This window comes from Hypomesus transpacificus, chromosome 26 (genome assembly GCF_021917145.1).
Source record: "Hypomesus transpacificus isolate Combined female chromosome 26, fHypTra1, whole genome shotgun sequence".
NCBI classification, from domain to species: domain Eukaryota; kingdom Metazoa; phylum Chordata; class Actinopteri; order Osmeriformes; family Osmeridae; genus Hypomesus; species Hypomesus transpacificus.
In genome coordinates this window covers 7,431,978-7,445,091 of record NC_061085.1, presented here as the reverse complement: position 1 = coordinate 7,445,091, position 13,114 = coordinate 7,431,978, and the positions used below count along the sequence as shown (strand labels likewise).

At 40.1% G+C, this 13,114-nt stretch overlaps 1 protein-coding gene across 2 annotated transcripts; it reads left to right on the top strand.

Moving 5' to 3' along the window:
• The first annotated feature begins 5,319 nt into the window (after positions 1 to 5,319).
• On the top strand, positions 5,320 to 8,724 carry LOC124487464. Of its 2 annotated transcripts, none has more exons than XM_047049818.1 (7): positions 5,320 to 5,477; positions 6,481 to 6,582; positions 6,702 to 7,502; positions 7,623 to 7,877; positions 7,968 to 8,135; positions 8,257 to 8,308; positions 8,403 to 8,724. In XM_047049818.1, the coding sequence occupies exons 2-5, from the start codon at positions 6,496 to 6,498 to the stop codon at positions 8,106 to 8,108; spliced, it is 1,284 nt and encodes a 427-aa protein (XP_046905774.1). In that variant the 5' UTR covers positions 5,320 to 5,477; positions 6,481 to 6,495; the 3' UTR covers positions 8,109 to 8,135; positions 8,257 to 8,308; positions 8,403 to 8,724. The 2 variants fall into 2 exon arrangements, with proteins under 2 accessions (XP_046905774.1, XP_046905773.1); XM_047049817.1 differs by having other exon boundaries at positions 7,620 to 7,877.
• Positions 8,725 to 13,114: the final 4,390 nt, after the last annotated feature.

Below are 13,114 nucleotides of genomic sequence, written 5' to 3'. Positions count from 1 at the left end.
AGTCCCCCGACCAGTAATGGGGGCTGTGGTAGTCACCAGATCAGTAGTGGTGGATATGGTAGACACCGGACCAGTAGTGGGAGCTGTAGAATTCATCTCAAGAGTGCAAGAAATCTGATCAATGGTTAGACCAGGCAAAATAGCGACCAGAAGAGACACAGTGCTCACATTTGAAGATACACAGCCCTTTAAGACACCGATGTTAGCTGTAAAAGAAGAAAGACCAAACATATTGACCCTCTCATCAGTGCATACAGGGTTCTACAGTTAGTACTTCAACACATGCTCATGATAATTTCATCATTAAGACACTCACCATTGGCCACAACACATGTATCCTTCAGTCCGACACACAATGCCGGGGTGTTACACACTGTCTGAGGAGCTACTGCAGGAATCACACTGTAGGCCATTTGGCACTGAACTTGGAACTGCAAAGAAACACAGACCACAACATATCTAATGTACTCTTCTGTTTCAGTATTATTCATTATTGTCTCCTCCATCTGTATGCAGTTTTTACTAGCCAGTCAACTTGCTAAACTAAAAATGTCCAAGTTACCCCTCAGTACTTGTATTTCAGATTCCTAACTGTCCGTATCCACCTCCCATTCTTCCACAGTATTGATTCTTCGAAGACAAACACATACTCTTAATAGTGTGAGAACACTGTTTGATTTGAAGTAGTTCAGAAATAGTTCTGACTTTTGACACACTGTTTAAAACATATGTATCTACTTTGTTGTTAGCTGACATGGTTTAGCTAAAGTGACAACTTTAGAATTTAAAAGGAGTTCTTACCAGATTGAGTCGCGATGTTGCAGCTGTCTGAGTCACAGCAGAGAACAGATTCAGACCGCCGGAAGTAACCGATGTTGAATGAATAGGCCAGCGGAACATTCAGAGGTCCTCTGCACCCGAAGGCTGTTCTGCAGCCCTTAGTTATTACAGCGTTTCCAACTTGAGACACAAATAAGAACATCTATTAAAATGTTCTAATTTTTGACACTAAATGAAACGCTAATAGAATTGAATATACATAAGTATTGTATGAATCCGTGTACCCTTCGTTCTTTCATTTTTCCGTTTCAAAACCAAATCGGAAAAACCGAAAAACAAACTGGTTTTTCTGTTTTAAAACCAGAACGGAAAAACAGGGAAAAAGAACAACAGAAATCACTAATTCTGTAGCAGTTTTTCTGTTTCGAAACCAGAAGGGGAAAGGGAAAACAGAAAATCAAGGCATATAAATTCAATTCAAGTTTGGTTTTTCCCAAATGCGTGGAACTTTTTTCGCCAAAATCACATAATCAAGTCTTATCCTATTCACGACTACATGCTGCTGAAAACGACATGTAAGCAGCCTAACTTTGGCAAATTGATATTCATTTTTTGTTATTCATATTATGTCATTACATATGCATGCACTGAAGGACCGACGAATCAGCGTTAAGCATATTCCTCTTCTATTTAAAAAGGGTGTCATAATATAAATCCCATCCCCTGCCATGCCAAATACATGGGCCATATGAAACACATGGACCAAAATAAAAAATGTGCATGTTTGGGGCAACCCACGTGGCCAGAATTATGGCAAATGCAACCATGCCCATTAAAAATAATTTTTGTATTTATGATGAGGTATACAGGTGAGTACTATACTATGCAAAGCAAAAGTAATATTGTTTCTCTTAACAAAGGAGCACATAGGGATGATTGACAGCTATCACTCACCCCATTTCTGCTTTGTAGAACATTTTTGCCCTCCTAGCTGTCATCACATGCTTCAGCGCTGCAGAGAATCTCACCTATTCCCCTTTCTCCTCCATGTCACTATATCTAAACTCACACTACCCTCTATCCACAGGGGTTGTCTGCGGACATCACTTACACACAGTACCCCTCTCCGCAATTAGGCACCTCTTTAGGCATTGGCCAGCTACCAAGCCAGACATGCTTAGTATCAACACTCCATTTAAAACATGCTTTTTAGCGCTCCCTATCAAGCACTGAATTAATAAATTTGAAATTGTGTTTTGCAAATTAAATGTATCTTCAGTATGTCTGGTCTATGCATTGTATATCATTTAGTCTAATGCATTTAATGGATTTGTGTATGACTGTTGCACCAACTGGACATGTTATTTTAACATATACATTCGTTCCAGATGTGCAGTAGTCAACAATGGGATGTGGGACCAGGTGAGGGTCGACCATGGAAAGGAGTTTTACCTGTGCCTGTACATGCAGGAAATCCCCTGAAAAACAATGAAGCCTTGTAGCCATCTTGAACTGTGCACTAGATGCGCCTGCACCTACACATTTCCACCAGAATTCCACAATCAAAATATTACAATAACAAAACAATCAAAAACTTCATTTTCCCGTTTTTCAGTTTTGGTTTTGAAACACAAAAACCGCTACAGAACCAAGGCCTTGAAAAAAGATAAATAACCTTACCTAACACAGTAGACGTCATACATGCTGAGCCTGAGTCACAAGAGGTTAAAACTTCACTTGTGCATGGTGGATCACATGATGAACACTGCAATGATTCCACTGTAAAAACAGAATAAGACAAATAGACATTTAGAACCATTTTTAAAGAAACTGATTATAAATAGTCTATAGAATATATCCAGTCAGGACATAATCAAAACCATACTTAGAACCTCCTCCCACCTGCATCCCACCATCATTCATGTAAATGATTGAGAACCTCCTTGGTTGTGGTTACCCTTTGAGGAGAAGAGCCCAGGTATTGCAGAGAGTCAGGATCAGCTTCATCTTGGATCTGCAGGTGATCAACTGAACATTAAGCTGGGAACAACTTCCTTATAAAGTACACCACAGTCACTATAGGAATGTGGACCAAGAAACAAGAATGTGAGATGACAAATAATGCTACGATGTTGTCACTGTTCTCAATGTTCCTAAAGAGACATTGTATGACTTTTAAAATTGTTTTTCTTTTTTTAACAAGATGCTTGATTAGAATATGATGTTCCTGATTGACTTATTGATTGCTTGTATAACAAGCTTCTAACTGAGCAGTGAAGGTGGCCTATTACAACGTGAAAGAGACACAATACTAACGGCTTGTAGTTATCACTAGGTTAGTTTCGTCATTAAAAAGGATATATTTAAGTTTGAATCTCTTGGTGCTTTGGCCTGAGTCAGTTTCACACTGTTATTGCTGTTTGGAACAAGGTTTTGTAAAGGTTCGTTCAGCTTGGTCTGACAAACTGGTTGTTTGAAAACTGTAGCTATCAGAACACCTAAAGTACACCTGCTACTGGCTCACACACTTTACCCTGCAGACCTTATCTTACCACCTTACCCTGTCTGGCAGAAGGATGGCCTCCAAGTCCACCTCTCTCCATTATGCTACCTTTCATATACTGGATGCTTTTGCGAGGAATAATGGAGAGATAAGGGGAAAGTTCTGACTCTCATTATTCTTCTAAATAATAAATCTTCAATATTTACATCCCCTTTACATTTGATCCATATAAAAGATGCTGTTTCTAACAGTTTTTTTTCAGTGGTTAGTGCCAAGGAACGGTGTTTATTCTAACTAGAGAGTGCAAAAATAACAAACCCTACTACCATGTTAAATAAAGATATTCATAGTACACTGTACTAATCAAAATAAATATCATACTGTATCTCAGTGCAACAACATACTTTTTGGGCGGAGTTCACTGTGTTTCGAACACTGTGCTGTGTTTCAAACACAGTGCTACAGATCTATTTCCAGATGAAGTCAACACCTTTACTTTCAGTACTTTCAGTTTCTAATGTCCAATTAACGTGTCATTCTAAACTATTCAGAAAACCACCCATCTCTAAGATGGTTGTGTGCTCCTATTACGGTTTCTATGTGTTTGCGTGTGTGAAGTGAACACATTCTACTTTACACATTTTACGCTCTGGATAAGAGCGTCTGCTAAATGATTAAATATACTGATTACTTTGCCTCTGTGGTTGCGTAGATAGACTTTAATTTACTACAAAAGAAAAGCCATCTTCATCACAAGTGTAAAATATTTTTATTTTAAAACTAAGAGAACAGAAACTAGGCTGAGTGTGCATGTGTTTGTGTGTGCTTGTAAGGTGCAGGTTTTGCTTGAAAGTTGGAATGGACCCATGGGTGGTGTGGCATGTGAGAAGGAGGTAAACCACAGGTTATACTAGATTAGGTAAATTTTCTAAATAAATAAAAACAACCCTCCCTCAACATCAGTAAGACCAAAGAGTTTGTGGTGGACTTCAGGAGCAAAGACAGAGAACAGTTGGAGAGAGTCAACAGCTCCCAGTCCCTTGCTGTCCATATAACTGAGGAAGTCACATGGTCTGTCCACATCACTGAGGAAGTCACATGGTCTGTCCACACTGAGGCTGTTGTGAAGAAGAGACAGCAGCGCCTCTTCTTCTAGAGACGGCAGAGGAAATTTGGAATGAACCACCACATCCTCACGATGTTCATCACCAGCACTCTGGAGAACCTCCTGACTGGCTGCATCGCTGCCTGGTTTGGCAACAGCACTGCCCTCAACTGCATATATTGTGTTGTGTATTTTATTGTACCTGTGTATTGTCTATACATATTGTAATTTGTTAGGTGTATATTGTACATTGTGTTGTGTAACGGATGTGTAAATTGCGTTTTGTGTAAATAAGAAGATCATGTTGTTATAATTGTTATATATTGCTTATTTGCCTGAACCTGCACCCACGACTTTCACCCTCTGTTGCAGTCCTGTATGGTTGAGTGACAATAAAAGGGTGTGATTTGATTTTAGTATGATTGAAGGCGCCTCCCTATGGAAATAAAACCCAAGAGTAACTGCTTCTTTTTAATATCTGTTTAATTTATCAGGGATAAACAGGCATTTTGTAAAACATTGTGATCCACAGTCGTTTTGTTTGCAGTTATATGGTTTGACTGGAGTTTTACATTTATGCATTTTAGCAGACGCTTTTATCCAAAGCGACTTCCAAGAGAGAGTTTTTAATCTTACAGGTAAAAAGAAAAACAATTTTATACTTCGTCAACATCATCTTCACATATTTTTTCTCCAGTTTTGAGTTACTTCCTTTCTAAATGCACTAGATTCTTCTGTTGACTCGTTTATATTTACAGTTATTGGTATCCTTATAGTTTTGATTAAATTATGTATTTATTTTCGTTCTTGTTATTGTTTGTTTGTTGAACTGTAATGTTATTTTTCACCATCAGTGATTGACAATAAAACCGCACGGATCTGTTAATTGAGTTAATTGAGTTGGAATAAATACGTCATAATGGATACGTCAAAAGTTAATATTATAAATGAAAAGACAACATTTGGAGTCACCAGAAGTTATTTGACCTCGATCACGGTACGACCAACGTCGCGTTCCGTTGAATAATTTACTGCAAGAAAAGAAGAAAAACACAACGAATTTGCCTATTTAAATAACCGAATTCTCAGGTAAGGCTTACGGTATGTGGTATTTTATTTAATGTAATACTTAAAAAGGTTAAGTCTTCTTTTCTATGTCAGTCCATAAATGTTGATTTGGGTTCATGTGGTTCGAAAGCAATCTCGGACAGGCCTGTGCTGATATCTGGAAGTGTCACCTTTTGAACGTAGCAAGCAAAGCCAGTGATCAGCTCTGAACTAAATCTTTGTTCAACTGTTGTTGACAAACTGTTGCTCTATGCTGTTATTAGGCTACCCTAAATAACTGCCGTCTATTATTATTACCAATTATGCCATATCATTTAAAGTCAATTTGTGGTAGAGGCAGTTTAAATGTTTGATGGACTGATGGCGCTGGTAGTTTCCCATGATTACAATTTTCAAACATGTAGGCAGCTTATATGAATGTACAGTATAAGCTATGGTTTATATAAATGACCCATACTGTGCATCACAATATTTCTTTAGTTGGTATTATCATTGATTACCACATCTACATTTATGTCATTAACAGTAAGCTACCCTAATCTATATTCAGTTTCTGTGTACAGAAACTGAATACAACAACTATGGCGCTCAATAACTGTGATGTCACAATGTCTTAATATTCCATAATGTCATTCCATTCTGAAGTACTAAAGTAAAAGCTTATTGTTGTCCTCCTCACCAGAATTGTAGTAAACCGTATCTGCAATAATTATCAGTAACTGTAATGGACGTTATTTAGATATCTTTTTATAGACATTTTGATTGCCTATGTTATTCTTTAGGTAAATAACTGTTTCACCAAAATGAACAGTGAAGATGAATATGAGTTTGAGGTTATGTTACACAGTAGGAATTCATTTAAATCTGCTATTGCTGAATACTTAATATGTTAAAGATTAAGTAACCAATGCTTTTTCAAAATGTAATGTGTCTGTAAAGAAAAGAAAAAGGCTGAGAAGTCATTATTTGAGTGACATTTTGGAGATGATTATTCAGTGTTAATAGTTTCAAATGTTGGATTCAGGAGGAGAACACCAAAATGCGTGAGCTAGTTTGTGAGCTGGAGAACATTCTCAGTGAAATGCAAGCATACGAACGTCGTTTGTCAGAGCTGTTTGACGGAAAGGTATGAATGACAACAGCATTTGTTTCTGCCCTTAGCCTCTCTCATGACACTGAGAAGATTTAGTTTGGTGACTAAAATATCTAAATTAGATCTCCTTATCTCTTTCTCTCTCCGTGAAGATAACAGTGGAGGGTCTGGACACGTTCCTCCAAAAGATCCGGTCTGCGGCAACTCAGGATGTGAGGAAATGCCTCTCTCCGGCCTTGAAAGGCCTTCCTATTATGGCAACAGGGAGCATGAAGAGCACTTCCACATCATCGTCTGGACAAACTGAGCCAGAGTTTGTATACCTGACGATGCCTGACTTCACCATGGGAGCTGAGGTCCTGGTCCCAGGCATGATGACCTGTTCCCTGAAGCACCTGCGGGAGAAACCCGGAGAGATGGTCCAGCGGTCTCTGGCTAAGCTAACCATACAATTGAGTAACCTGGGCCTTGTCTCTGTTGTGGGAAAGAAGGCTGTGGCAGCCACTTGTGAAATCTGTGATCTTGTCATGAGAGTGGTTTCCATCTTCCTGTCCCATTGTGGCAACTACTCCAGGCACTTCTTGACCTCAGTTACAGGTATAATTGCACGGGACAAGATGGCCGCTGTGCTTCGGTGCTTCACAGAAACAGCCAACACCTTCAACTTACTGGGCTTCAACAGCACCTTCTTCCAGTTGAAGCCTGTGGTCCAGGCGGTGGTGACCTATCTGGGAAAGATGTACCAAAGCAAAATGGCTGCTGCCTTCAAGTACCAGCTACCCCTGGCTGATGATCATTCCTCGGAGCTTGAGGAGTTTCGTGGGAAGATCGAGGCACCCATCATTGTTGAGGAAGTCCCAAATGAGCTCCTGGGGAAGGTGGTGGACTCAGAGCAGAAAAGATTTCTGGCTGACCTCTCTTACTGTCACAGGCCTATCCTGCCCAAACAGCTGGTATGCACCTAAACATATCTAAAGTTATTTTACCGTCCTTGTCATGTTCAATGTTCATATTGCAACATGTTCTATGTTTTCATCATTTATTATGATGATCCTGATGAACTCCTGGAGAAGACAGAGAAGAAGTTGGTGGAAAAGGGATCCCTGGCTGCTGTCTCTGAACGTCTTTCCCTGGCCTTACTGCCTCCTGAAGCCATACAGCTTGTGGCAACTGGACACATCGCTGATGTCCGTGCTAAAAAAGCGTTCATGAAGGCTGGAGCCAAGGAGCTGGTAGCTGGCCTGAAGACTGCAGCTTCCAAAGTTGTGGAGGACCTCATAGCAGCTGTAGTAGAAATGGTTCACATGACCACTCCCCTGGATACCCAGGTCTGGCATCATTCATCAAAGCTTACTTTGCTGTTCAGACAACAGTACATATAACGTATTGAAGTCTTTACACTTATTTGCTGTTTACAGATCTCTCAGACACGGAAGGTGGCCCTCATCAATGGGAAGTCTGAGATTGCTGCAGAGGATGTTCTTAATGAACTCTTGGAGAAGGTTGTGAAAGAGTCTGAGAAGAGGAGATCCCTGGCCCTGATCTCTGTCTCTGACTGACCCCCCTTGGTCACTCAGCTTCCTCAGGTAAGAGACAATATGGGTTAAGATTTTCTAAGGTTTGTGCACCTTGCTCTTTTTTACTAAACACCATCTTCACCTTTGGATGTTTTTAGACACATGTTCATTTCTGTGTCTCTGTATTCAGCTCACCGAGCTTGTTCCTGAGCAGTGCAGTGGAGAGGCTGCAAGGTGTGCTGGTGAGTTATTCAAAGCTCCACGATAATTTGGCCTCCATTACCTCAGTTTGTAATGCGTGAAATTAATTCAGTGATGTATGCTGTTATTACTCAGTACATGAAGACAAACAGGTGAAGAAGAAGAAGAAGAAGAAGGAGAAGAAGGAGAAGAAGAAAAATAAGGGAATCCGTGCATTCTTCAGAGGGCTTTGGAAGAGGATGATATGTTCCTCTGGAATCCCCAAGGATGACTGAGGCCCTGTCACCTACGATTGTCTGTGTCCCTACAAGCAGCACACAAAGTCTTTAACATAATTCATTAATATGTGATACAAAAACCCAACAAACATTCAATCGGAAAAAAAACATACTGTTTTTACTGATTGTTTCTTAAAAAGTTCTCCTCTTAAATATTTATGATCTCATTAGTAATAAAAATGGTCAACTTTTGAAATAACATGTTGTACAATAAAAGAAAGAAATATCAAAAAATAAAATAGGAGTAAACAAGTGTATTCTGTAAAACGTACATCATACTGATGATTCTGTGTGCTGACAATCATATCACATAAGTCCATATGTTTCTGTTACTTTAACAAATCAGAGATTGTGCATGCATGTGTCTTTATGTTTATTTAGTAGGTAAGTTTTACGAACAGAGTAACCCACATTGACATGAGGACTACACTAACTGCACCAGTAGAGGGCATTGCGTTATTCACAGGACGAATAGTGGTGGCTTTTGTAGTCACCGGATCAGTAGTGGTGTTTTTTTTTGTCACCGGACCAGTAGTGGGGGCTGTGGTAGTCACTGGACCAGTATTGGGGGCTGTGGTAGTCACCGGACCAGTAGTGGGGGCTGTGGTAGTCACTGGACCAGTAGTGGGGGCTGTGGTAGACACCGGACCAGTAATAGGGGCTGGTTAGACCAGGCACAAAAGCAGCCAGGAGAGACACGGTGCACATATTTGAGGATACACAGCCCTTGAAGACACCATTGCTTGCTGTAAAAGAAAAACAAACATACAGACCATCTCTTCAGTGCATACACGGTTCAGTAGTACAGTTAGTACTTCATCACATGTTCAGGATCATTTCATCGTTGAGACACCTCACCTCGCCACCTCGCCACAGCACATGTATCCTTTAGTCCGACACAGTATGCCGGGTTGTTAAACACAGTGTCTGAGGGATTGCTGCAGGAATCACACTGTAGGCCATTTGGCACTGAACTTGGGACTGCAGAGAAACAAACATCCCATCAGATTGATTTAATGTCAGCTTCCCACCTGTAATCAGACTCCTCCCCACAATAGATGAACCTAATGTGGGTGGTGTCATCCGCAAACATCAGGTGGATGACTGATGACTGGAGCTGCAGCTGTTGGTGTACAGGGAGGTATGTCCATAGGTCTGGTGCTGATGAGTCGGGTGTCAGAGACCTAAGATGTTTACTTCTAGCCCTTGATTATAAATTTAACTAGAAGCACTATATACATGTCTTTAGAAAAGGGCATTAAATGTATGGATGTTTTTTTACAACAAAAATAACAGACAGGCCACCTTATCACAAGTGCTTTATTACAGTTTATTACAGTTTTAAAGATAATTCATTGGGTGTGTGTTACCTTCGGCAAGGGCACAACCATTGTTATCTCACATATATATTTATTTATCTTTTTATTGTTTATTTTCGCGCCCCTAAGGCTCAGTCAATATTTGGACTACATAGACAACGTGGATGTCAAAAGGTTCATCTTGGTCACGATTGCGTTGGTTCTATTGGGATTTATGTTCCGTTGCACGGTTTAAGTTTTAATTAAGTTTTTGTGGCAAAAGTGAAGCTAACGGTGGCTAATTTGCTAGCCACAGTCACTGACGCTACGACGTCACTAACGTCACTAACAGAAATGGCACAAGCAAAAAGGCCAGGGTGATAACCATTTACTAATTTTACTTTGCAATATGAAACACAATTGAATCGCATTTTATAGGCTCAATTTTTTGGGGCTCGAATTTTTTCAGCTCGAATATTTTCTGAATGAATTTGAATGGGTCGAGTTTTTTATGGTTGAATTTTGAAGATCAAATTTTTATTTTACATTGAAATATATTCAGATGAGAATTCAGTGTTTTTTAAATTTCAATATTAAGTTTTTAATGCCTTTTCAATTTCAAAACATTATGGCACTGATTTGCTTCCATAATTAGCGTCACAAGGAGGAAGGTTACCTCCCCTCTCTCTGCTTTGCCCGCCCAGATAATCTGGCCCGCCCATGAGAAACTGAGCTACGACCGTGAATGGACGAGTGCGATATCCTTTTTTCCTGGATAGACATTTCCTGGAGAGCAAACAAACGAAGCATAGTTTTGCATGTCTGCGCCATACATTTCAGCCACCACTTTTTCCTTAATTTGAGCCAATACAAAGTTGGCCTTGCTGACCGTCTGAAATTAAATTCTGGATCAGTACTAACTCTCCTTGGTCCAGCTACAAACCTCGGACAAGTAAGTCAACTGACGCTATATCATTTTGTTGCTTACTATATGGTTACCTAGCTTGCTACCCTTAGAAGCCCCTAACCCTGGCTGTAACATTAGCTCTGCAGCTAACAGCTGAGGCACTATCGCTAATGTAAAGGTAGACAGCATTTAGTATGTGTGTGAATATTCCTTGGATTCCTTGGATAGGGACAGCATGTTCACTGCGGGGAGGCTTCTCGTGGAGTTTTGTGAAGTGCATGATAATGTTCTTAATTTTAAAATCTAAAATGTGTATTTTATATGCGTAATCCTGTTTGTAATCCAAATTTTTCCTAAAAGTATCTGTAATTAGATTTTTTTTTGTAACTGTACCGGAATACATATACCTTTTTTTTGTATTCCTATTACATACCGCCGTTACATGTATTCCGTTACTCACTAAGCCTGCTGGTGAGCAATTTGCGATCAGGACTGCAGCATAAAAAGGGCTTTGAGCCTCTGTTTTGTTTGGTGAACAATGGAGAATTTAGAACATATCGACAACCAAAGAAGGAGAAGAGTAAGAGTGAGAGTGGGACAAGAGAGAGGACAAGGAAGAGGAGGGAGAGGAGGGAGAGGAAGAGGAGGACAAGGAAGAGGAGGGAGAGGAAGAGGAGGACAAGGAAGAGGAGGAGGACAAGGAAGAGGAGGACGACGAGAAGAAGGAGGAGGAGAAGAAGAGGGAGGAGGAAGAGAAAGAAGAAGGACGATGATCTCAAATGAGATTCGGGCCACCGTGGTTGACCATGTGCTTAACCATGGTTTGAGCATGAGGGAGGTTGGCAAAAGGGTCCAACCAAATCTTAGCCGCTTCACAGTTGCTGCCATCATTAGAACCTTTAGAATGGAGAACAGGTATGAATTCTATTTGCCTTGTGTACTGAAATACTGCATATCAATAGAATACAGTGTGCTCACAGCATTTTTATTTTCCAGGACTAAATGAACAACACTGTGGAGGAAGAACATGCACTTTCACAGCCGAACAGTAGACTGACATTGTAAAAATGGTTTGTGAAAACAATGCTCTCACACTCCAGGATCCTGGCTGACCATGCCACATTCAGAAACATCCAGACCGTCAGCTTATTTACACTGGACCGTGTTCTCCGTAGGCATGCCATGCGGATGAAAGAAGTGTACAGGGTCTCATTCGACCGGAACACAGACCACATCAAAGAGTTACGGCGAGAGTTTGTGCTTGTCCCATACATTCAGCACTGACACATGCATGTATTGTACCTGAAATCCAATATTGTTCCTTTTCTACAGTGTCTCACTGTAGCCCACTGTGTTGTCCTATCTGTGTCCATACTATAACTTGCATTATCATGCTGTCTGTTTCAGCGGATCCAGGAGCATGACATAGCTAATGAGCTATATGAATACATATTCACTGATGAGGTTGGATTCAACCTGGTGAAGAGGAGGTACCGGGGCAGAAATGTCATTGGCCAGCGCACCATTATTGAGGTCCCCGCCGAGCGTGGTGGGAACATCACCCTCCAGAGTCATTGTCATTCATATGGTGTGTTCCATTTCTATTACTGTGTTTTCAATTTTGCACTACATTGTGCTGTGAATGCTTGGTAGTGTACAGCAAATGCTTAGTTGTGTGTACTGTTATGAATAGTATGTGTGTGTCATTTGAAAATATGGCTGTGTGTACCAAATGAGAACACAAGTTCCATTTTGTGAACAGGTAAGAGATTTGATGGTAAAGAGTTATCTTGCAAAGGGAGTGTCAGGTTTAGCATTCTATGTGTGAGGTTTTCAGTTTTGTGTGTGCAGTTTTGAGAAAGCCGTTAATCTTTGAGAAATGTATGTTAACAACTGTGATAAACTGTAAAAAAAAAAGTGATTGCTTTCAGCATTGTTGAAATTGCTGGAATCAATTGCATTCATAGTTAATGCATAAAAAGCTCAATTATGCATCTAGAATGCACGTAAAAAGCATGTGCTCTGGAGATACAGTATTGTTATATACTGCATTATCTAACTACAAAGTTTAGGCTCTCTTTATCACCTATAGGCCAGTGTTTCTAAAACCTGCTCTCTTTGAATAATAAATAGTTAAAGTAATGGTAGGGACTTGCAGCAGGCAAGAGGAGGAAAAAGTACAAATGCAAGTATAGTATACAAAATAACTATTACAGTAACATAAATACAGTACAGAGGGCTGTACAGCTGTAAAACACAGGTTTAGAACACGGGATAAAACACATGTACAAAACACAAAAACAGATGTTTGAAATCTGATTGTCTCCCTTATTCATTTGAGAACATTACAAATCAGAATGATAT